This window comes from Notothenia coriiceps, unplaced genomic scaffold (genome assembly GCF_000735185.1).
Source record: "Notothenia coriiceps isolate Sejong01 unplaced genomic scaffold, NC01 NC01_scaffold00031440, whole genome shotgun sequence".
Taxonomy (NCBI): Eukaryota; Metazoa; Chordata; class Actinopteri; order Perciformes; family Nototheniidae; genus Notothenia; species Notothenia coriiceps.
Genome location: NW_011364141.1, coordinates 22334 through 47554, shown reverse-complemented (window position 1 = coordinate 47554; position 25221 = coordinate 22334). Strand labels below are relative to the sequence as shown.

The following is a 25221-nucleotide window of genomic DNA, read 5'->3' as shown; positions in this document are numbered from 1 at the left end:
CACCCCCACCCACACACACACACACACACACACACACACACACACACACACACACACACACACACAATGTGATTACTTCACAGGGAGATACTGCTCTTGCTAAATGTCTCACATCCCCCTTTCAGTGCTCCTCTCTGTTTTCTCTCCGCCACAAAACCCCCAGTGACACACACACAGTCCAGCAACCCACCCACTTACCGTCGGTGAGCGTTTGGAAGAGCATATCCTTGCTGTAGGCACCATATCCAGCCACAGTGCGGGCCCTCACCTGGACCACGTATCCGGTCCCTGGCCTCAGACCCTCCAGAACCACATTGGGAATCTTGCTCTGGACCATTGAACTGTTCAGCGATGAGGACAGGGACTGGAAGGAAGCATTGAAGGAGATGAATATGTTTCACAGCGAGACGGCAGCCAATAACACTTCTACAGTCACAGATCCAGTTCCAAGAAATAAAAACAAAATTTGATACACCTCCATTACAAATACTAAAGAAATGTATTTCTATGTATACCAGCCATTCTCAGTGTGATAAACTAACAGTAAAAAATGTTGGTCCAAATTGAGATGGAAAGATAATGGAGGTGAATCAAATTTTGTTTTTCTCAAATATTTTTTCCAGAAGCATTGTCCAAGAGTTATCCACATTCCCTTAGAATGAATGTGTTTTATTGGAACTACTTTCTACTGAAAGAAAATCAATGGAAACTTTTACTCTTATTCTCTACACAAGATTGAAAAGCTTTTTGTGTCCTTGCTGCTTTATAGTTTCAACTCTCCACCACGTCCAGGCGAGCATCATTGATGGGTATGATCAGAAGTTTGTAACCACACACACAACAGACATGGTGTAATGACACAGCCAGGAGTATACTCCTGTACCACAGCAGTAAGGTGACAAGTAAAACCACTTAATGAAAATAGCGAGAGTACTTTTTCACCTGCTGTTATTGGCTCTTTATAGGGAAGTAGTACCAAGCCATGTCTCCAAGTGTAATTAAATAAAAGCTCAACAGCAAATTGAGCAGACCAACAAAATGTACTCTAGAAAATCCATAGTGTTAGATGTAAACAGATGGGATTGGAAGTAGTGTGTTCTGAATAAATTGTCCCTATGAAAACTGGTGATAGTAAGTTCTACAGAGTTACTGGGTCATTGTTTCTGGGAAGACACATTGCCATTACTTTTTACTTTGTTCAGAGTTTTGTGCACCACAAACAAAATTCCATTTACTCCATTTAGCCAGAGTGGTGACAGAGGAAAAGACAAAAGGGCATAATTCAAAGCCCCGGCACATACAACCTAAACTGTTTGAAATGCAAGACACCAGTATAAAAAAAAAGGTTTTCTTTCAGTCATTTTGTCCAGATGAACCTTCCCCATATTTTCTAAAAGAATGTTCTTTGACCAGTTCTTTCATCCATCTCCTTCAAATAACTGAGTGATAATGCAGTTAATTAGTTTTTGTCCACAGAGAAAGGTCTACCGGAGCATCTGGGCCTCTTGCTGCTCCTGAGGTGAATCAGGCTAAGCTACAACCTTTTACCTCTATCTTTCTACGCTGTCCTTCTATGCTTCCTCTCCCCCATTTCTTTCAGATAAGAAGGGTTTTTACTGTGGCAATATCGAAAAGGTCCAGAGGGAACGACAGATATGGTGTGGGGAAGGCTTGAAAGGACGGGGGAGGGATCCATGCTGTGAGGTTGAAGGAGGTGGAGGGGTGGACAGCAGAGCGAGGAGGAGAGGAACAGAGATGAGGACGATGATGAGGAGAACAGTTCAGGAGGGAAGGAAGTGTACGGGTGGACAAAGGGGGTTATCAAAGGAGGGCATGCACATGAATACAAATGGGTTAATCATGAGTGTCTTTTTATTAATGTTATTAATGTTATCATTGTAAATCTTAATTACACCCCCCTTGATCTTCTTGAACCCCTATCTTTATTGGCACTTTAAAGAAATAAGATGTTTTATGTGATGTACTAGTGTGATTCCTGTTTACACAAAGTACTTTGGTGTACTGCATCTAACATCAATAGGCTATAATCTTATTTTATCTTTATATTTAATCCTTTATCTGCACATATTTTATTCCATTCCATTTCAATGTAAATACTGCTTTATTTTACTATATTTCTTCTTATTTTTTAATGTTATTATAGTGTTCTTAAAATAGTTCTCTATCTGTGTTTTTATTATTTTACTTTTATGTATGCATCACGACACCAATTCAAATTCCTCGTACGTGTCAACCTACCTGGTAATAAACCTGTTTCTGATTCTGAATTGCTAAACTTTTTAAATACTGTAGAAAAACTGTCCAGAGTCTTCTGTCCAAATTAGGACACAACACATGGACAGCTACAGAATGAGCTGGGAGAAAAGAATAGAGTTATACCTGGAGAAAATGGGGGTAGTGTGTTGTGGTGGGGCTTGGATTTGAAGGTGTGTGTGTGCAGTGGGGCGGAGGGGGGCTCTATGCTTGCCACGGTGAGAAGGTCAGGGGGCAACCCATCTGGGAAGGTCTGGAAGCCAGAGATAAGTATTGAGGGAAAATCCTGCCTCCCTGTGCCATATCAAATTTACAACATTAAAACCTCATTATCTAAAGAGTCACTATGAGGGGAGGGAGGGGAGGGAAGGAAGGTGGAGAAATGGCGGTACAGTTCAGCTGTCTGGTAAGAAAAACCTGTCCTCTCTCCAGGCTTATCAAACCGCTCCCAGAGGACTTCTTCATTTGAGCTAAAATTAGTCGCTTCATTTGGTTGGCTTGTCTTCAGTGAAACATGTAGTATTCCTCCCTTCTTATGATGTATATCAAGGAAGAATAATGAAAAGGAGAAACAATGAAATAACTCATAATGGCCAGCTTTTGATTCTTGGTCATAATTGGCTTCCATGTTAAATAATGTTAAAGCACAGGCAGCACTATATAAGGCCGACTTAGAGTAAAGCCGTTGCCCTGATTTCGACAAAGAAAGTTTTTATCAGTGACAGTCAGACTGCAGCGACAGAGCATGTCTCAGCGAGTGCAGCTCCTCACACTCTGTCCTCTACTCTAACTCTAACTCACTATAATTGCTCTCCGAGCTGCATGATGCTCAACTCTCTCCCTCTGCTTTTCTCCATCCTTTCCTGGAACTTTGCTTATAACCCCCCCCCCAGCCTCTTGAGATGTATTTGTATTGTTAAGGTTTTCTTTTTTCTGTCACATTATTCCCCGGTCACCAAGTACTTCTTAAATAGTTCACAGCATGAGCTTTCCAGGTGATTTCCTATAATATTGTGGATAGTCTCACATTTAGAGAGCCTCTCTCCCATATACATACATTTCTTGTTTAAATAAGGTTTTTTTTAAGCTACGTGTTTCATATAAGCATTTTCTGATCCATCACCTTCATACTGTACATACAAAAAAAAAGAGTTGTCTCTTGGTAGGATTCACATTACATTACGAGACGGAACACATTTAAGTCGTTTAAGTTTAAGTTGAGTGCTGTTGTTTATGTGCTGTTGACAGTCAACACTTTATATTTGAACTACAGTTCAAGAGCTCTGCAGAGTTGAATCTGCAGTGTTTTCCCATGAACATAAAAACACGTTTTGATAATGGCATTCATGCATTTCACAGCTAAATATATTTGTGAATCCTATTTCATGAATAAAAAGAGGAATGAGGAAAGATGCAACTCAGCTTTCATTATACAAAACCTTTGACAGTGAATCTGAGTTGACTATTTTAGTAGCATTTCAAAATGTGTGAGTAAGATACGAATAAAATGTTTTTGAATATAATACCAAAAATATTATATTCGTACTTTATGCATATACCAGCATGCATCAATGTTTATGCTATTAACCCTCCTCTTATTGTAAAGTGACTTTGAGTCTATGAAAAGTTCTATAGAAATACAATTTATTATTATTTCATTTGAAGCATAAAAAAAAACATAAATGCAAAAGAGTATAATAATTAACATTAGAATAAGAATGAATATTAATGAACAGTTGTGTCAGTGCTGTATTTAGTTACAGGATTAAAGATATTAGACTTAGCCCGCAATGAACCAAGAGAAGAAACAACAATAATAAAACTAAAAACACTTCCGCTTCCCCTTTGCCACACAGTGACAAGATATCCATATGGTGTGCTGCAAAACAATTGGACTCTTTGGAGGGTTTTAACCGGAACAATAGATAAAAGAAAGCCAGCTGCGAATACTCTTGAGCCTTTACAGTTTGTAGTTATGATGTTATCTCAGTATTTTATCGAGTTATGGAGGCACTAACTCACTGTCATTAGAAATAAAGGCAGAGACTAGCAGTGGTATCCCAAAAAAAATGCTCAAAACTATTTTCTTCTCTTTAAAAAAAAAAAGGAGATAAATGGCAGGAAATCAAATGTGGGCAGTGGATGAGGCGGCATGTTGTTCTTTCTGGTGTACAGTATCTCACACAAACACTTGTAGGTGCTTTGCACTTTGTTTTTAATCTGTTTGCAGTGAAAGTCTATCTCTTTTTGCAGCCGTTGGCTCTGCTTCTGAAAAGATTTGCTCAGCTTCGGGTGATAGATACGCTTTTAATTTAACTTTCAAGCTCCAAAAACATTGCTTTCCACTGACTCAATTACAAAGAAGACAAGATATGCAGTCCCGGTTTGTCCCCTCAATGGAGTACTTTTTATGTCCCGGAGCAGCAGTCTTTGAGGAGAAAGCAATCAGCTCCTTCACGTTTCACCCCTGAATCTGAGGCATTTATTGGTGACCTGGAATTGACATTCTTTGTGCCGGATAGTTTGATAATTGGACTCTGGCAGTGAAGTGTTTTGTACCTTTAATCTGCTGGTACACACTAGTAAGGACAATGTCCACTACAGGGCAGCTGGAGGGTTACAGTCGGACAGTCTTTTTTACGCAGCAGAGGAGTAGGACATTTGATTTCAGGAGCATCCACAATAGCGAGTAAATTGGTGCTTCTTTCCCCTCGTCTTCAAGTGATTCAGCTACAAAACGAGCTTACAGTGCTCTCAAGATATTGACAGACACAGCAAGAAGTGAGGTGACATTTTACCATCATATTCACTCTCTGATCCCTTTTGCAAAACAGTGAAAACAAGCCAATGAAATAGGGTAAAACATCTGGAGGGAGATCGGCTGCTTCTTTGCATAAAAAGGAGCCGGTTGAGGTGGTTTGGGCATCTGATAAGGATGATTCCTGGGTGCATCATCTTGAAGGATTTCTGGGCAGATCAAAACTGGCACAGTGGGAGACCCTAGGGTAGAACCAGAACACGCTGAAAGATCATATCTCAGCCGGCTTGAGGTGCTGCAAGAAGTTCCTCTTGAAGTCTTGAGACGTTTCCCTTTGATTCTTATCAAAGTGGTCAAAGTGCAAAGCATGTAGCCAAGTTCTCAAGAGTTTGGTTTAAGGACATTAAGGCACTTCTCAATAAGCACATTATATGTCTGTGAGTTCATCTTTTGATCATTGGCAATGGCAAAGAAGGTTTCATAAAGGAAGGTTTGAAATAAAAGGCAGTCTGTGATGTCGTTTGGCAAAGATCGAGACACCAAGGTCAGATCAACAGTGAGCTCAGGAGATGAATGTAGAAAATCATTTCACTCAACAAACAATGCAGCAATATGAGTGGCTGCAGTCCACAAACACTACATTCCTCCCAATGGATATTGGATTATGTGTGACAATTGAGCCTATGATGAAAAACTGCATCCAAGCTTTAACATGATATCATGAGAGAATGAACATACATATTCAGGACATGACAACAGTCAGGGTAACATTGTGTTTTTGGTCTAATTTATGTTTTTCTATATCACTGTTATTTTGTATATATTGATTGTTGTGGTTTTATGTATGTCTTAATGTGTGCATATGTATAAATGTGTCTGATTGTGTATATATATATACTGTAGGTATATATACATATTTTTATATATATTTGTATTTTGTATTTGGGATTGTGGGAAACGGTATTTCGATCTCTCTGTCTGACAATAAAGTCGACTTTGACTGTCCATTATTGTCTGAATATTTTTTCCTTTTAGAAATATAATAGTGATATGTTGACGGTACTAGACAGTAGACATACAACATGAGTTGCTTGACCAATTTAAAAAGACCAAAAAAAAAAAAAAAGGTATTAATTGGATCTCCCAGAGCCAACAGACCATAATTAGATTCCATTTAGCGTCATACAGCTTATGAAACCATGGCCCCTTGAACTAAATCAGCGGTTCATGGAAGAAAGATTCACAGCTTTGTAAGATAAAATAAATCAATAAACCTTTCTTTCATAATTTAGTTGAAGTGATGTAGGCTTAGGTTTGACAGGACCTCACTGTGGCCACTTATTAATGAATAGATGCTCTTTTTTTCTACAACAGTACAACAATTGATGTGTGCTGGAACAAAGAGAGGCACTCCGTCACCGTGAATCCCTGTCAGTTTACGACAGGACCCAAGAGATATGAATTTGTGACTCTAAGATCAATGGAGACTTATTAGGAAATGACATTGTATAAAAGATAAAGCATGAACCCAACACTTTCATTGACATAAAGTGCGAGTGGGAGAGAAAAATACCTCAATAACAGCAATTATAAATCCAAGCATGTTGACAGGTGTCTGCCGTCCACCATCTTTTAATAATCCTCACGTCATATCAATGAGGAGCATTCACCACATCCATCTTCTTATATAATGCCAAGTGGAATATTACAATAATTAGACATTATTGAGTGATTTGTATTATTACTTTGAGAGACATTGTTTTAAATGGATACATGTAACAACCAATAAGCCACACACACCACATCTGTCATTGTGTCACATTTCTTTGTTTGCACCACTAAGGTCTTACAGTGGACAATGCTGTATTAATGTAATCATTTCCGTTATTTGGATAAGTAGATGAATACATATCTCACACATTATGATAACCTGATTCAGCAACACAAGAGGGAATAACTCCCACACACTGTGTTATTTAAATTAGGTCAACTCCAGTTGTGCTATCAGGTAAAACCTACAATTATCCTTGCATGCCTTTGCATAGCTGTATTATTCCACACATATTATGGTTATTTTATCAATGAAAAAAATGCTTTAATAAAATGTTGAATACTGTTACTTTGATCTCATTGGGCGTATTTATTTATTTCTATTTATTTAACTCTTGGAGGGTCTGGGGTTGTTTTATAGATCTTTTTGTTATCCTCTATTTGTGTTTGACAATATTTTATTAAACATGTATTAAATGCTTTATTTATTTTGTAAAGGAATTGACATTTTGAAAATACCCATTTGCTTATTTTGCTAAGAATTACCTGAGATCATTGTTACCACTCCTGTACAGGTTTGTTCATTATGAAAGTGGAGCCTGAAAGCAGTTAGCTTATCTTAGCATAAAGACTGGCTTAACTGGCTCTGTCGAGAGGTAAAAACATCTGCTTACCAGAACTTCTGAAGCTCACTGATTAACCAATTATATCTTGAAAAACTAAGTAACTGTCAACAATGTTTTTACAACAACATGTTAGCAGCATCCGGACTAAAACAACTAGATTCAGAGACAGTTTCATACCACAGGCAATAAGACTGCTAAACACCTGAACTGTTGAAACAACATCCATAACATTCATCTGCTACTTGGTAATTATTTATAGACTCTTATTGCACTATTTCACCACACACACACACACACACACACACACACACACACTACTTGCACTATATTTTTCTGTGTATCTGTGTTATTGTGTTGCACTGTTGGAGAAGCCTGTGACCTAAGATTTTCATCGGCATAACTACACTGTAGCTATGTTCGTATGACAAAATAAAGAACCTTGAACCTTGTGGTTTTACTGGATGGTAATGTGCCCCAATATGTATTTGCCAATGAAAAACCTATAAACAAATAATAGTGTGTAACATTTGGATGAGCAGCTTAGAAGATTTTTAACCATGCACTGACCCCATCTAGTTGTCCACTTGTATCCAATCGTCATGCTAAGCTAAACTAAACTAAGCTAACTGTTTCCTGGTTATTGCTATTCAATGTGTGCAGGTTGCAATTTTTTATTTTTTATTAAGTACAATAATTTTCTTTGTCCGATTACTTGGATGACAACGTGTATGCTTCTTAGGATGTTTTATTCATCTGACCTAATGTCTAGTGATCCTTTGATTGGTTAGTTTACCCATATACTGTATTAGTACAGACCTAATGAACTGTTGCGACTTTTCGTCCATATTCCTGAACATGGGCAGACATATTGTAAAGGATCAAGCATGCAGTATTATTTTCCCTTATTATTAAAGTTCTGTATGAAGCAGTGAGACTGTTGCTGCTTCTCCTGATAATAGATGACTCCGATGTAGTTGATATTGATTCTCCTGTTTTTATCGACTAATGGATTACTGTCTGTGACCATAACAGCACAGAAGCACAGACAAACACACACAAACATTTATCATCCCACTCTACCTTGTCAAAGTATAGTATCTCGTAGTCGAGGATAATTCCGTTGGGCTGCTCGGGCGGTGGCCATGACAACGAGAAACTGCGACTAGTTGAACTCACTTGGTGCATTATGGGAACTACAGAGGGAGCTGTTAAAAAACACACACACAAGCACACACAATCAATTAGGCAGTTAAACTATTCGCTTACATGCTTTAACCCCATAAATATGGAAATATAGTGTGTAATGTAATGAGATATTGCCAAGGGTTATATACACCCTGACGAGAAAAATGTTTACGCATCCAGCCTCGTTAAAACAAATTACTGCACTTGTCACTGATGGGGAAGCATGAGTTATGTCTGCAATGCATTTTCACTCATAATTTTAAGAACCAGAAGCTCTTGGCTATAATATATTTTCATGGTTTTGCCTCCTGGATCTTTTTACGAGTTGTTTTTCATCACATTTGTACAGTACTTCACTTGAGAGGCTACACTGAAGAGAGGAAGACGCGAGGATTGATACTACACCAGGTAAAAGTATCAAATTGATGTTTGCTATATTGAGAATGTATACATCTCCCAAAGTCATTAGGGGATCATAGGCTGCCAAAAAACTCAGTAAATGCTGTGATTCCTCAAAAATGGAGTACTTCCTCTGTAGTCATAATTTGAGTGAGCTGTCACTTTAAAAAGACTCATTTTAACTTTGTCAAAATGTATATTTTATAGGTTTCGCTGTATGTGGAGTGAGTTCCATGTCCTCAGGTCCCATGAAATACACTCAAACACGTTGCATAATTTAAACCCCCTGGTGCAATAAACCGGAAAATAAATCAGTTTTTGTCGAGTTCTAAAAGATTTCAGGGATAAGAGAGTTCTGCATCCGGCAGCAGTTACAAATGCGTTCAGAAAGCAGCAGGTGACAATGGATCATGTTTCGGTTTGGAATGAGCCTGGGTTGCTGTAGATGAGGTAAATGATGTGTTTTCCATCGGAGCAAAGCAGCTATTAAATCTAAATTTGGTAGCAGTGGAAATATCACTTGTGTCTGTCTCTATAAAGTATTGATTGAGCTGTAACTCAGCTCACTTTATAGTCTCTGAGAATTACAGTGTCAGAGACAGAGGGAGGGGGGGGATAGAGAAGGGAGGGCAGGGAGAGGGGATACAGGCAGGAAAAAGAGAACAGAGAGCGAGGGGCAGAGGGAAAGAGGAAAACAGGATGAAGGCTGTGAATATGCAGGAAAGACAGAGAAGAGGCGACAGAGAAAGAGAGAGAGAGATGACAAGCTTATAACATGTTTTATGAATAAAAAAAGCTGCAGCTCAATTTCCTTTATCCCCCTAGCCACCCCTCGCATAATCCTCTGTGCCCCAGGGTATGCTTACACACACAAACACAGATGTTTGCACACAGTTTTACGCACTCACCCGCCTGATTGGTTGTAATGTTGATTGACAGTTGTTGGGCGGGATAAGGGCTTTTGTTGGATACTCCGTTGACTGCCTGTAGGGTAAAAAGTGTAATGGTCAGATTATCAATCTTAAAGACATTAACCCCCATAGTAACTGTAGCTAGGACTTTTTTTCATCTCACAACATTTACAACAGTAGCACATTTTACACTCCCAAGTAATCCCTAAATCAATAGTTCCTTGATTTTAGGTGGAGATACACAAAAAGAGGTTTCTCATTTCTCAGCAGCAACACATTTTACTGTCTGATCTAACAGCTTAGGGGCAATTTCACAAAGAATGTATTGTGGTCACTGACAGCACGATAAAGTGTGAATCCTTTGCCAGTGCTATCTTCTCTGTCTCACTGTCCTATTCTCAAAAGATATTGCGCTAACGACATTATAGCCTACATGCCCAAAACGCTTTACTGAGTGCAATTGCAATTTTCTATCAGGGAGATGGAGGAAATAATTCCTTTCTGGCTTTTGTGTCTCTTTTTCTTCTTTTCATGTATTCTCAGAAATGTCACGTAGAAGAGTTGTGTTCATTTTATTTTTACAACACTTCTTTAGACAACTGTCACTGCATTCCAAAATAAAATGACATTGAGTCCGGCTACAATCCCTGCTGCTCTAAACACTGCAAAGTCCAGGCATGATTTACTTTATAGTCTAAAAGCGCTTCAGTTACTATCAACGCTCTAAAGACGCTATTCATTTCACTGTAATTCTTTGGGCTCTAGCTTAGTTTTTTTAACGAGGCTCGTTTGAATACAAAAGGGCAATTTTAAGGAAAATATGTTAGCACAGGAACATCTAGGCGCCATTTGCTTGCTACACAATTAGGGGTGAATTTCACCCTTATGCGGGGGCTTTAAGGATTACACAGTTTGATTTGTTTTCTATTTGTGAAGGTTAAGTGGCCCCAAAAGCTGTACAATCCTCAATTGGTTGAAAACTCATGAACTGATGTTAAAATTAACTGCTTTAATGTTTCCCGCTGACACATCTTAAAAGAAAACCTTGTCAATTAATGTTAAATACAAGATATCATTAACTTCTCCAGTGAACATGTAGGAGACATGGAAAACATCAGCATTATTATTTTATTTTACTATAGAGGTTTTGTGTTTTAGGAGAATAATAATGAACATTGTAATATCCAGCCATTATTTATGAATACGATAACCCTGTTAGGCTGCTTAGCTTACACACTTGAACAAGCAAGACATATTATATATATTTCCTGCTTTTGGTGGAACTTATTTTACTTCAGTGTAGAAAGGCTGTAAATGTTTTCATAAAACTGTCTCAGTGTCTTTCTCATCTCACCAACACAAAGGCACAATTAAATGGTTCCGAGTGTGTTTAAAGACCACCTAATTATCTGCCACATGTTGTTTGTCGTGAGCTCAGTAAATCATTTTGACAGTCGGAACAATGTCTTTAGTTACAGCAAATCATTAAACCAAGGCGTGGCAATGGGTAATGATAGCTTAATGGCTTACACCAAGCTCTAATTCTATAATGTTGTGTTGTTTCTTTATAATTTCACATTTTATGTTTTATCTTTCCTTTTACATCTAAAAAGGATTAAAATATATCAGTTTGCCAAATGTGTCTACATTGCACCACCAGTATTTTAAACAGATAGTTATTGCATCAATGTAGAATAACTTTTTTGATGTAGCCATTTGGAAGAAACGGATGGATGTCTCAATGGATATTCACTTCCGTGTGACTGCCTTCAGGAAACACATCATATTATAATCGATACTTTCACAATCAGGACAGTGTTTTAGACATTCGTTCATACATCAGTATAGATGTATACGTCCCATACTTTCTTAATCAATCAACTCACCAATTGGGCCACACTACTGAATACAAAAATCATTAACTATATGTCATAAGACTAGATTTTACAGGTCTGAATTGGAGAATTTAAGCAACATACTTCCTTACCTTCACAATTACAAAGCAGTAGACCTTGATTGAAACACCCAGCCTTGATGTTAAAGGCGATCAATTGTAGGGGGGGGGGGAGACATGATATTACTTGAAATTGTGCATTAAAGCCTCCATGTCAGCAATCATCTTTGCAGCCTCAGTATCCTTGAACACCACGGGGAATATCTGGCAGCAATATGCATATTAAAACATGAGTTCACAACACACTAGTTTAAAAAGTATAATTTTTGTATAGTTTTCATTAAAAGTATAATGAATTTTTAGAGAAGCATCTTCATATTTTGACCAGTGATCAACTTTATAAACATGAATGTCTTCAACATTGTGTAACTAGTAGTGTGAACTATTTAAGGAACTATCCACTGATATACTCTTCGTCTGTTCTGCAGGCTTGGTATTTGTTTTGCAGCTTGAATATCCTTTATTTACAACAGTTACAGAAATTAAATTGCAACCTTGAGTTTTAGAGCTATGAAGTATTGAATAGTATTGTGAAGAATTGTGTAATTAGAAATCAATATTGTCAAGATCGACAAAAGAGAAGCAGGGTGATTTTTGAAATGTTTTCTTAATGATTTTTGATACATTTTTTCAAAGGTTCTTGTGATTCATGAGAGCCATTGGTGTCCATTGCAACTGTTGTGAAACCACAGAAAAGGCACGTTAACTTTCAACACATTTAAAGCCTAAAGCTTGTGGTACTCCAAATAAAGATTTCCATTCGAGCCTCAAAAAAGCCCTTCTCTCTGCGCAAAGGACCAACCTGAATTTCGAAGGTGTATGATGTGTGGGCCCGCAGCTTGCTGATCTCCACCATCGTTTCCTTTAACCCTTGCTTGCCCGGAATAAATGCCACGCTGTCGTCACACGGCTGACACGCTCGGCGCTCGTTGCTATGGCATCGGCGGCACAGGACGTTATACGAAAGGTCTTCACGGTGCCCGATATCCCGCGGTGGGTGCCACTCCACCATCACTGATGTCTGGTTGACGACTGAGACCACGTTACGAGGAGCCGAAGGAACACCTAGAGACAGATGATTGGGCGTTAGGAATTGAAAAAACACACGTGAAGCACGTGTTTCAGAATCTGCCAGATTAACTGTTCCACACCTGGATGCAATCAAACTTCATTATGGTGAGCACTTGAGAAAATAATTTGAATTTTCATTAGGCAGCGTCTACTTATGTCTGAAATATGGATGTTTTTTTTATTATCACAGGATGTCTGGTATTTTATAGCAAAGCAAGCTGTTGTGAAAGCAGAGAATCAATGCTTGTTTGGTGTGAGCCATTTTTGGAAACGTTTTAGTTGATGTATTATTACAGTAACAAAGGACACACTGACAGTAAAGGAGATATCTGATAGGACAGGACATTTATGCATTCATATGCTGGAGTATGACTGTCCTGTTATTGTTTCTTTTGTGATGCACATTTTCTAAAATGTTATAGAAACATTAAAAAAAATGAATTAAGGAAAATGCTGGATTCATTGTTTTGGGCAACCAGTGCCTTTATTGAAGTTGCAGTGTTGAAAGGGGGAGACACGCAAAAAAACGAACCTCAGCATTTGTACCAAGCCCCAGTACATAGGTCGCCATCTCATAAACTATAATTTAATACAAATGAAAAAGGCACATCTAACATCTGAACACAACACTTACAACTCTTGTGACAACAGAAAAGTACATCTCCCATCCTCTCTTGTGATCTTTCTCTTCACCCGATTTTGCCAGCATTATATTCAACATTAATTTAAGTACGGACAGTGAAGCACAATACTGGCATCAAAGTGAATAATCACATTTTAGCTTTAAGTGAGTGCTCCTTCAAGAAGTTAACCAGGATTCTTGTGTTCACTGAACAGAGAATATGAGGATGATAACTTTACTTCACTGACACTGCAGTACTGCTGCTACAAATGTGGAGAACTTATCCAACCCTGTCTCTCTCAGTCAGAAGGTGACCTAACAGCTCACCGCCAGCCAGAGAATCTTTTATTGTGTCACTATTCATTCAGTCACTCAGCTTCAGTCTCTCCTTTCTGTCAGCTCATCTCTTTGATCTGAGCAGAAACTCTGGCTTTCAGGGTGTTACAGCGAGTCTTAAACACACAGACAGAGTTTCACAAGGTTAAACCTAGCGGGTTCAATTCTCCTCTACTGTTCGTGCACATCACAAAGACCCACACAGACACAAACGCACGACGTGTGGGAACAAGAAATGAAGGCCATATTCAGCCTTGGCATATGTTACATATCAGTTTCATGAGAAACGTCTGAGATGGCCTGTGGAATAAATATATAATGAATGTGTGTATGTAATAGACCCACACTGCAGAATCACAGTGCTAACAGAGTAGCAAGTTGAAAAAATCAGTAGCATAATTAACAAGCCTGCAGAGAGAGGACCCGCCCACTAACTGCATTCATACAATAATCACCACAAATACTCACTTGATCTGAATAGCATTACTATAAAAAAGGCCTTATCACATTTTAACTGTCAATTTGAAATGCTGCGAGGAATTATCTGTACTGCAGTCCACCACTTTACTGCACGTCCTCACTGTGCTGTGAGTGGCTTTCACAGTTTCAATCTGAACTGTACCCAAAATACACTTTAAAAAAACCCACACACAGATGCAGTACTCACACACACCTCTTCTGTACCTGGAAATGATGATCTGTGAGGTTACTATCTGCACATTGCACTTTCATATCACCTATCCGAATTTATATATGATTGAGTTCTTACTAAATAAAATTGAACTGATGCTCCTCCAGTCATGCAGTTAAAACCCACATGTTTCATAGTATTTGTGTTAGAAAGGAAACCTTGTGACTCAATGTGTGTTTACCCTTGAATTAAAATTATCAAGGTAATCTACAAAGCTGCGTAGGCTAAGTAGGTTGACACATAACACCTTTTCTCTGGCAAAGTAGATGTTCTTCTCCTGTCAGCATCAATTTGAGAATGCTGCAGCTTGTTTAAGGTGAGGCTTTTCATGTGCTTTCTCTGTTGTCAGACAAGGTTAAACCCATAAAGTGTTCCATAACCACTGTGGAAAAATCCTTTCCGATGTCCCATCTGCAATAAATGATCAGTTGTGACACATGCAATGAGAACAAGTTTTTAGTGTAAGATCTGAAATGTGTGGGTGATAGTTCACCCTGTTTATTGCCTCTATTGATGTTTTCACGACCACTATTTTACAACAACGATGATTATACCTCTATGGCTTCTATCCCTCTGCATTTGACTTTCTCGTTAAGAGAGGAATATTTAAATCAAACTGAAGCAACTGGACCACTGTTGCTGGAAAATGTTGTTCTCGATATGCCTCTAGTACAGTTTGTCATTTTATTTTGTTTGCACTTTTATTGTCATTACAAAAGCTGCAGCCATGTAATGAAATGGTTTCTCTGCATTTGACCCATCCTAGTGTTAGCAGCAGTGGGCTGCCATTATGAACGGCGCCCGGGGAGCAGTGTAGGGAACGGTGCCTTGCTCAGGGACACCTCGGTAGCACTTGGTCTTGCCGGGACTTGAGCTGGTGACCTTCCAGTTGCCCAGTCCCTATGGACTTCGCCATAAAATTCACGCAAAAATTCAACCAACCCAAGGACTGCGGAATATTATATAACGATGATGGGGACTTTCAATACTGATCTCTATAGTATATGAATTTAATTGTCTTTGTTTTTTTTTTCCCAAACAGTCACAATGTCCCCCTAATATGAGACCACATGTCTCTGATTCCTTCAGTTGTTTATCTTTTTTTGATAAAACTCACGTTCAGAACCAATTACTTTGTTTTTTTTTTACTAATTACTAAATGCCGTTTAATACTTTTTAATAGCCTTAATTTTGGCTAAATTGATTTATCAACTTTTAATACTTTTTAAGACCCCGCGGACACCCTGTTATATCACTCTCCCATCAGCTGCGTCAATTTGTCTTTTTTTGCATTTGTTCATGTGGCAAATAATAAATGTTACCGTTTGCACCAAGAACCCAGTAGGCAGAACAAAAGCAGAGAGAAAAACATTTTCAGACCACATGCAGTGAGGAACTCCTCTAATCTTCATGAGAGGAAATTCAAATGTGACAGAGAGAATTTGAGTGTTTTTGCAATGTGGCTCATTTGCATGAAAAGGGGCATATTTTCATCAAATGTATGCATATTACTTTAATATGTGCAAACAGCACAGGAGCACTGAGACTCTATTTGCTTGACAGCGCAGGCAGGGGTGCATTTCACCGTTTGCAGGTGCAGTAACTCACTGCTTTTTTGTCATATTTGATGAGGTTCAGCAATCCTTTTGTAAATTGGAGCAAAGACTGTTTTTGGGTTACCTTTTATATATTCTTCAGGCAAAATGTTGCTAATTCATTCATGAATGTAAGAAAGTAAAATAATGAACTGCCCATGAATGAACCAGAGTTTTTTTTTGCTTTGAAAAACATCAAGTTGTATCCAGGTCACCAGGACTTGCACAAGCACACACAGTGTACACAGACTTATACACACACAGTTTCACAGTTTGAGACTAGCTTCAGAGACAGTCCAAAATGATTCATGTCTCAACCTACTTACAACATCTCTCAGTGGAACTGAGAGGCTGTGTTTTTCAAATTCTGTGCCTTGCCTCGCATAGCAATACAGCCTCTCCAACACACTAAACACATATTCACTTCAATGGAAAGCCTGAGGAGTGTGGCAGAGTTATTACTTACTGTTCCCTAAATCCCCAAAAGACCAAGGGAACATTGCGGCACACTCGCATCTGAATGAGGTGCATGAAATGATGGCTGGAATGATAAATCAAAGAATATATTGTCCTTTAATTTAATGAAGAGAAATTGGACTGTCAGTGATGTCAACCACTGATGTGTTTTAATATGTCAGCTGGTGGTTACTTCAGTACAAGATTGTCCCAAAGCATAATTACACTCACATTTCTAAGTGATTTACTGAGAATATATTTTTGGTTTTTTGAGTTAGTTTGACAGAAAGAGACTCACTTGTGCACACGTCCTCTGCTTTGTCCATGTCTCCACGGTAATATCCGTTGCGGCATCCACAGAGGGTGGCAGCCTCGATGGTGGAGCGACTGTTGAGTGGACATTGCTGACATAATCCTGCCCCCTGGAACGACTTAAAGGTGCCCTGAGGGCATGCTGAAGAGAGAGAGACAGAAAGAGAGAGAGACAGACAGAGACAGAGAGAGAGAGAGAGAGAGAGAGAGAGAGAGGAAAAAAACCACATTTAAAAAAGATGAAATCTCAGCCTCCTGAACATGAATCAATGCATCATGTAAGCTCTGTTTGTGCGCCTTTTGTTTGTCCTGATTGTAAGGCATTCGGCAGACTTTGTTTTCCAAAGACTTGTCCCCGGTGGAGTTATTACCGGTAGTGTAAGGTTGACAATTCACAGAAGGGGATTTTCTGAGAATAGCAGAACATCATCCTGTTCAACCAAGATAAACATCTTGTGTATGTCTACAGTGACACACTGATTATCCATGGTGTAGATTATAGTTTCATTTCTCGGGTTCGTTTATCTGGGTCACAGTTGTTTCTGCCCGAGTTATTCTTCGTGACATAAAACACATCTCAATTGTTAAAGATCATGTTCCCAGTACTTTTATTCATCTGGGAACGGCTTGTTCTGATTATACAGTACATGCTTGTTATTCAGCTTTTATATGAACCTGGGCTTTCATCATTTGCTGTGCAGTCCACTTGGGTAAGAGGAGCCAAATAATGGAGGTCTGAGTCAGTGTGTCACTGACTGAATTTAAGGTAACGGCTGTCTCACATCCACAGTGTTAAGGCTGCGTGAAGGCCCTCCCTTTTAGTCCATTTAATGCCAGTGGTCTTGTTATGTGTCCCTCTGCAGCCTTGAATTTGAGGAAGAAAAGAGCCCATTTCTAAAGCAATTACACTCCTCTCAGCTTTGTGGTTACTTCCACTGGATCTTGTGCATTTAATACCCATCTGTTACAAAATAACCTCGAGTTTCCAAGGTTTTTAACCAGTAAGTTCTAACTGTGTGTTTAGCATTTTTCCCTGTTCATTCAGGGGTGATCTTCAGGAAACATTTAAACAAAAATAACAGCACGGAAAACAGTAAAATAAACATCGTCATCACTACTGGACAGCTTCAAAACTGCCCATTCACATCACCAAAAAAAACACATTCTGGGATGCCACCAATATATGCATCATTCCCTTTCTCCCGCTAGTCTGCAGTCAGTGCGTTTGCTTTTTTTATTTTTCGCAAGCCTTTTCAAAGCAATAAAGCTAAATCTGCCATGGATAAAATGTCACAGACCAGAATCATGACTGCTGTTTTTGTATTAAATCTGCAATTTATATATATCATATCTGCTCTTTGAACAAAATAAAGCACATAGTGCTGCTGATCAATGACAGTCAGTTCTCTGTTACCTCAAAGATGTTTTTGAAACTGGATGTTTGCTGGGAATATTAATTTAACCTTCATTTCGCTAGGAGGGTCTCTTGAGATCAGAAAACCTGCTTTTTCGAGCGAGTCCTAGCCAAATGGTTAGCATAGTTTACAAATAATGAACAAAGCTCTCAGAATGCTGGATCTAATTAAAACTCAAGGACAGCTAGGCAACTGTTAATCTAATCAGTTATAGGCCTGTTTTTAGTGTAGAGTCATTACAATTATGTAACCTGTTTCAGGCATTTTGAAACAAGCTCCTGTTACTCACTAAACATTTCAAAGCAGGTTATTGATTGAACTCTTCAAAGCTCCAAATTGTGCAAAAACAACATAAGCACAGCAGCACTTCTACAGTACTACTGCTGACTGCATGACTGACAGCGGAAAAACCCCAGAGTATTTAATCTAGTTTGAATCGTCTAGTTTCATAATTTGTATTCTAGGATGACACTTGCTTTCAATTCACATATTTCATTTCATAAGTGCCTTTTTGGTTACAGCAAAACATTTAGAATTAGGACTAAAAAGTAAAACAAGAAAGCCTAATGAGAAACACAGAGGTGTCACAAAAGAAATTAGACAGAACAGAAAGCTCTGCCAAAAACCTGAGTGAAAACCAAATGAGGTTACCGGTACTTTCTTCCAGCTTTGATTAATCTTTAGCACTTTGTTTTCCTTTCCTCTGCTGTAATGCAAGTTTGTTTTATCTCTGTGATGCTTGAGATGCTTTAAGACCAAAATGCCAAACGTGTTACACAGATTTATGCGGAAGGCAGAGGAGGGGTTGCAGAAGCAGGCTACTGCTAAGTCCATTTAGACTGGAGTCCAAATCATAGCATGGATTGAGTGAAATAAGTAAATGAGACAAAGTGCTAGCCAGTTAAGAGCCTCCGTCTCACTTAATCAAACGCTAAAGGTTTTAAGGGTTGGGCAGATTGTGTTCAAAGAGAAAACATGGGGGAAACACTCAAGAAAAAAGACAAAATAAATTAATCGGAGGAGAATGAAACTGCTGTTTTTATTTCTCCCTCTCAGTATCACTATTTCTGCAGTATTGCTCTATTGTGTTCACTCTCCTGAAATGTTATAGTTATTTCTTGGTTTTTGCTGATGCATTTTTTCTAGCATGATCTACGGTGGAGGATGCTTTTCGTTGCCTCTGTGTTTTACTGCAGATTACATTGTGCACGTACCACAGAGCTTGAAGAAACTACTCGGATCTCAGGTATGAAGTACACTTCATCTCATACAGCGGGACTTGATCAAGCTTGTATTAAATTAACATCTTTACACATCGCTGGCCCCAAATGATAGCATGGTGCAACAACTTCCTCACTTTGAGAACTACAGATCTGCTCTCAGTAGAGTGCAGATGCTTGCAGTTGCTTTAATGTTGGATTGAACAAATTTAGATGATTATTATTTTTTCAACCAGGAATTTCCTGCAAGAGCTGAGCCGACCCGACCGTCTATACTTGTTGCCTTGTGTTGACCTTATAAACTCTGATTGACTGAGAACCTTTGGAGGCCAGGCTGTGTTCATGTTGTCGAAAAAGTAGAGGTTAAAACATTATCTCACTTCTTAATTTACTGTGATTTGACAGTTCTTCTTAATTATAAATAATATGTATCCTAAGTTTATCCATCCCCCGATTCTCAGAGACTTACATACCTAGATGCATAGAATGAGAGCACATTTAGTTTAGATTTGAGGCTGACTAGTTCAGCAGGTGATTGGCTGCGTAAAGACAGACAGAGAAAGCATACATTCTAAAAACAACAGACAAAGCAGCTACAATTAATATACAATAACATCAGACCAAAAACAGAATAATAAGAGTCAATATTGAACTTCAACTCTTAGTGGCCAGAACAAGGACTCCAAATAAATGATCTGCAAAAACAACTGTTTGCTAACTCAAGTTCGCCCTCACAACTGATGATTGGTCAGTTTTTTGCCAATCGTTTGTTAGCCAATTCAATTATTTATTTCTGGTTCTATGAGTAAAAAGCAGTTGGGCCAACCTGTACAGTAGCTTAAGGTGTTAAGACGCCGACCATGACTATGCATCATCCCAGTTTAGAGTCTGGAAAGGCAACACCAAATGCGACATGTGTAATAATGGATGACCAGTACTCCTCTCCGGAAAGCAGGTTTAAAGCACCCTTTAAACCTGTTGCAAAGAATGTATATTACTGGAAACAGTTTATACATTATTCCTTCTCCAATATTCTAATACTCAGCTAGTTTGTATATGTATACCTCAGTCTCCATTTTTATCAGAAATGTAAATTCTCCTTTTGCTCTATATGTCCATGTTACTTTACATGTATGTTAGTTTCTGTATATTGAGACATTATTTGAAGTCATCAATCAATTACGTGCCGTGTGTGTGTGTGTGTGTGTGTGTGTGTGTGTGTGTGTGTGTGTGTGTGTGTGTGTGTGTGTGTGTGTGTGTGTGTGTGTGTGTGTGTGTGTGTGTGTGTATATTGAATAGGCAGACAGACATCTGGCTTGTCAAGGGTATTTATTCAACAACCTTGCTCATACACGTGGAACGTGTCACCATGGCAACAAGTCTCTCAAGTTCTCTCTCCCGCTCTCTCCATATCTTGACACAAACACAGAGTAGCATTTGTTTTGTGTCACTGAATTCAAACGCACACCAATGATCAGAATTGGTTTATTGACTATGGTTTTGGTTTAAGTCGTCAGCATCTTGTGTTTTTTTGGAACCAGAAGTAATTCAACAAGGAGGAGCAAAGTTCAACTGAGCACTGAACAAGACATTATTAGGCCAACAAAATGTTACACTGAACTTTCATGAACTGAGAACCGTATTGAAAGGGCTAAAATTGTGAGGCGAAAATCATAAACTTTAGGAAATCTTTGCTTTTCATAGGGTAGTCGGGTCATTTTCTCATAGACTTCTATAAAAGTCAGACTTAACTTAAATTATTTATGTATACATAAATAATTTAAGTTAAAGGTAGGGTATGTAAGTTTGAGGAACCGGCTCGAGATCGCTAGAATTTGAAAATACACGACCGGAGAAAATCTGCCTACCTTTAAGTCTGAATTTTAAGAGAATACAAGTTTAAGGCACTTCCTCATTGGCTTCCTTTTTGCAGAGCCAGAGGTTGTACAAATGTATTTGCTGTGATTCAGTTGGATATTAATAGCTCATTTTGGGTCGAGAGAAAGGCGAAAATGAAAATGCTTTTTGAGGATGAACTGATGCACCTCAGAGGGCAGAAAAGATTATTCCCTCCGTTTCTCTGTTTAATGCCAGCTGTGTGGAGTCACACAGCAACCAAAAAACTCTAAGAGCCGTGTCAGCGCCACAGCAGGAGTACTTTGAGTGTATTCAATGGTAGTGCTGACATTTGTAGTGTGGTGCATTTGAAGTAAGGGTCTATTTGAACATTTTACCCCCCCCTACACACACGCACAGAAGCAAACACACTTTGAGTGCTTTGATGTTGGGCCAGTTTTGCCGGATGGTAAATATGCTGGTTTGGTGCAAAATAAATACAATCTTTGTGGCCTAACACACACACATGCACACACACAAATATGCAAAACACAACCATCTGTTCTAATACTGAGTCCAGTTTCCTGCCAAGTTGTTATCAACTAATGGGCAGAAGTGCACACCAAAAAGATGCCAGCTCTGTGAAGACAGTTGACAGAGGCTCTGGCCTGCAACATCTTAAATCACAGTTTAAGAACAAAAGTCTTGAAAAAAAACTCATGTGGAAGGTGTACGTACATGCCTACAGAAACTGTCAATTCACGACAAATCAGTCCGTCCAGTTAGACTTTTTAGTACAGCTGAGCAATTTAAACCTTATCGAAACACTAACCGCAATGAACATTTTGTTGTTAATGACATTTTAACTCTACATTCAAATATTAATATATGTTTTAAGATACATTGCTTGAAGACAAAACCCAGCTCCAACACAGAAATAATGCTGTTTCTAAACAATCATATGGCAGTGTTCAAGCAGCGCACTTCTCAAAGTACAGTAGGTACAGAGGGACTGGTAAAAAACAACACTTTCTTTTCATTTATATTGGCATAAATAATCAATTTATCACATGATATGAAAATCTTTATTGTGATAAAAGGTGTTGCAATATGTAATTAAGAGTTTTGTTTTTCAAGGGCAACAATAATAAGCTCAGTATCTTTCAGACCAAAGGAGTCGTAAGACTTTATACTTCCACATTTCACAGTCATTCTTTCCGCAGTGCAGTCATCATCACTGTAATATTGTCAGTCTTAATCACTGTCTCACCATGAATTGTGTCTGGCTTAGCTTTTACCAACTAAAATATTCCATGAAGAAAAAGTATTGCTGTGAAAATTGACACTGACACCAAAGGCAAATCTAACATTTATTGTGTTTCACTGGAGAAATAATTATATTCATCAGTCGCTTCCATCTTTATAACTTGTATCTCTCAGTTTTTTTACTTTCTGTCCTTGGTTTGTCCTTTTTTTTTTACTTTCTTGCTAGACGAACTCTCCTGAGGGCTCTCCTGCTTTACTTTATTTTCCTCCCTTCCTTCCTTTATTCCTTCCTACCTTCCTGATGCCCCTCCATCTCCTCGATGCTCTCTGGCAGTTCAGGAATAATTTGCGGCAGCCTAATCTGCCTTGAACACCCTAAACTAATTAACATGGGATGGAATGTATTCACTTATCATTTCACCACATGTACATACATCACACACACATGTATCCACACACACACATGTATCTCCACACACACACACACACACACACACACACACACACACACACACACACACACACACACACACACACACACACACACACACACACACACACACACACACAAAACTCTCCAGGCAGGATAATAAATGATGAGTAGTCTTGCAGAGGAAATGGGGAAGGAGGGCAGATATAAAAAGGAGGTAACAGACTATTTATGTGCCATGTTCACCCGAGTCTGTTCCCACTAATATGAACATTTAGAACATTGCGTACCGTTGGGCAAAAAAATAAAAAAACGTATAAATGCATGTGTCTAAACAGCTAGGACTGACATGCATGATACTATATATCCTATTTTATTCAGAGTGTAGTTCAGCTGGTAAACCAAGCCAGGATGTAATTATGGCACATTTGTCATAGTGACTGGAAAACAAAGAGTATATATATACACAATTTTTTCAAAAAGGTATTTTTCATGTAATATAATATGTAATATTTGAAACAGGTGAGTTTTTTTGATTGATTCTGGCATACAAAGCTAAATCTGGCACTGTTACGCTTGATACATTTGAATGTTTTAAGTGTTCATTACTGTGCATTGTCCCTGCCAAATAAACGACTACCGGTAAATAAATAAATAGTTAGCCTTTACTACAATATGAAACGCAAGTGCGACAAGGTCATCAGAACAGGTTTGAAGAAATACAAATATAAATAATTTAGCATACATAGCATTCATGCACAGATTTACCTCTGCAAACGTTGCCATTGTCCGGTTCAAACCCCGCCTTGCAGCTGCAGCTGCCGATGGGCACCATCCACTCCCCATCTCCATTACAGTAGAGCTTTATGGGCACGTCGACTTCCTCAGCGTTGGGAATACAACTTCCTCTAGCAATGACTAATGAGGTGGACTCTGCTCCAGTCAGTGTCTGTTTAGAAAATCATAAGAAATGTCTACTTGAATTTCTGTATACACCAGCAGCTACACCACATTCTGATAATAATAGCACACAGTTTTCAGTTTCTGGTCCATACCTCTGGGAAAAAAGCGAAGTTCTGAACCACGCTGGGACATTTCTTGTAAAACACTCTGACAGCCAGGAGGGACATGCAGGCTCCAAGGTCCTGGAAGGCCAAGTGGAAACCTTTGCCTTTGGACAACGGTCCGAAACTCCTAACTTCTGTGTTCACCTTCATTAGTCTTCCCCCAAAATCAACCTGGGAGAAACTCTCATCTGCTGCGATGGTGTCCACCTTACATTGACATACAGAGAGAGGGAAGGTTAGCAAAGCCAGAAGAAAGCAAGGGGAGTTAAAAAAAGGTTTTACTGTCCCTGATCTTTTTTTATTACTTTAGATACAATTATATTTGAAATATTTAGATAAGTAATGTTTGGTATTTTCTGTATAATACAGAATAACCTCATTTTGCTTAGAGTTTAGTAATGATTTGCTCTTTATTTATGTAGTGAACCTTGACAATAGCCCCAGAGAAGGCTGCTAGGAGTTTTACAGCACTGGGAAAAACACAAACACAGGCAGTTAGATCTTTCTAGACTTTGATCAATTAACCTTGTCGATTCTTAATCAATTTGGGAATGATTAAGTGTTTTCTTCTGGATTGAACATTGTGCATAATGAGTATCATTGAAATGTTATTTTGAAAGGCACATTTTTAGTGTGGCAAATACTTCCAAAGCCAGAGTCTTCACACTTTTCAATACCTTAAGGAAAGGGGCATTGGCCCAGTACTCCACCCCTTTGATGCCCTCTGACACGGCCCTCTCAGTCTCCAGGTAGTACAGGTTGAAGGTCTCCTTGCAGGAGCCCAGGACGCTGGGGATGGAGGCGCAGTCGCGGACGGTGAAGCGGATCTCCACATAGATGCGCTGCGCCGCCCGCCGGTCGATGTAAGTCGTGAGAAGCCAGTTGTTCTGGCTCGGCTCAAACACGTTGCACACCTGGTACGTCCTGATGGTGTTGAGGTTCTCATCATAGCCGCTCACCTCCTCCCACTGGGGTGTGTGTGTGTGTGTGTGTGTGTGTGTGTGTGTGTGTGTGTGTGTGTGTGTGT

The 25221-nt window shown here is 38.9% G+C and overlaps 1 protein-coding gene across 1 annotated transcript; it reads right to left on the bottom strand.

Annotated features, from left to right (window-relative positions):
* Positions 1–190: 190 nt before the first annotated feature.
* On the bottom strand, positions 191–25171 carry LOC104959944 (ephrin type-B receptor 1-like; the record flags this gene model as incomplete). Its single annotated transcript, XM_010787850.1, has 8 exons — positions 191–364; positions 8509–8633; positions 9921–9996; positions 12680–12942; positions 16947–17102; positions 23896–24076; positions 24183–24401; positions 24872–25171. Coding segments are annotated over 8 exons (1494 nt in total), but the record flags the coding sequence as incomplete, so codon positions are not given.
* Between the last annotated feature and the right edge of the window lie 50 nt (positions 25172–25221).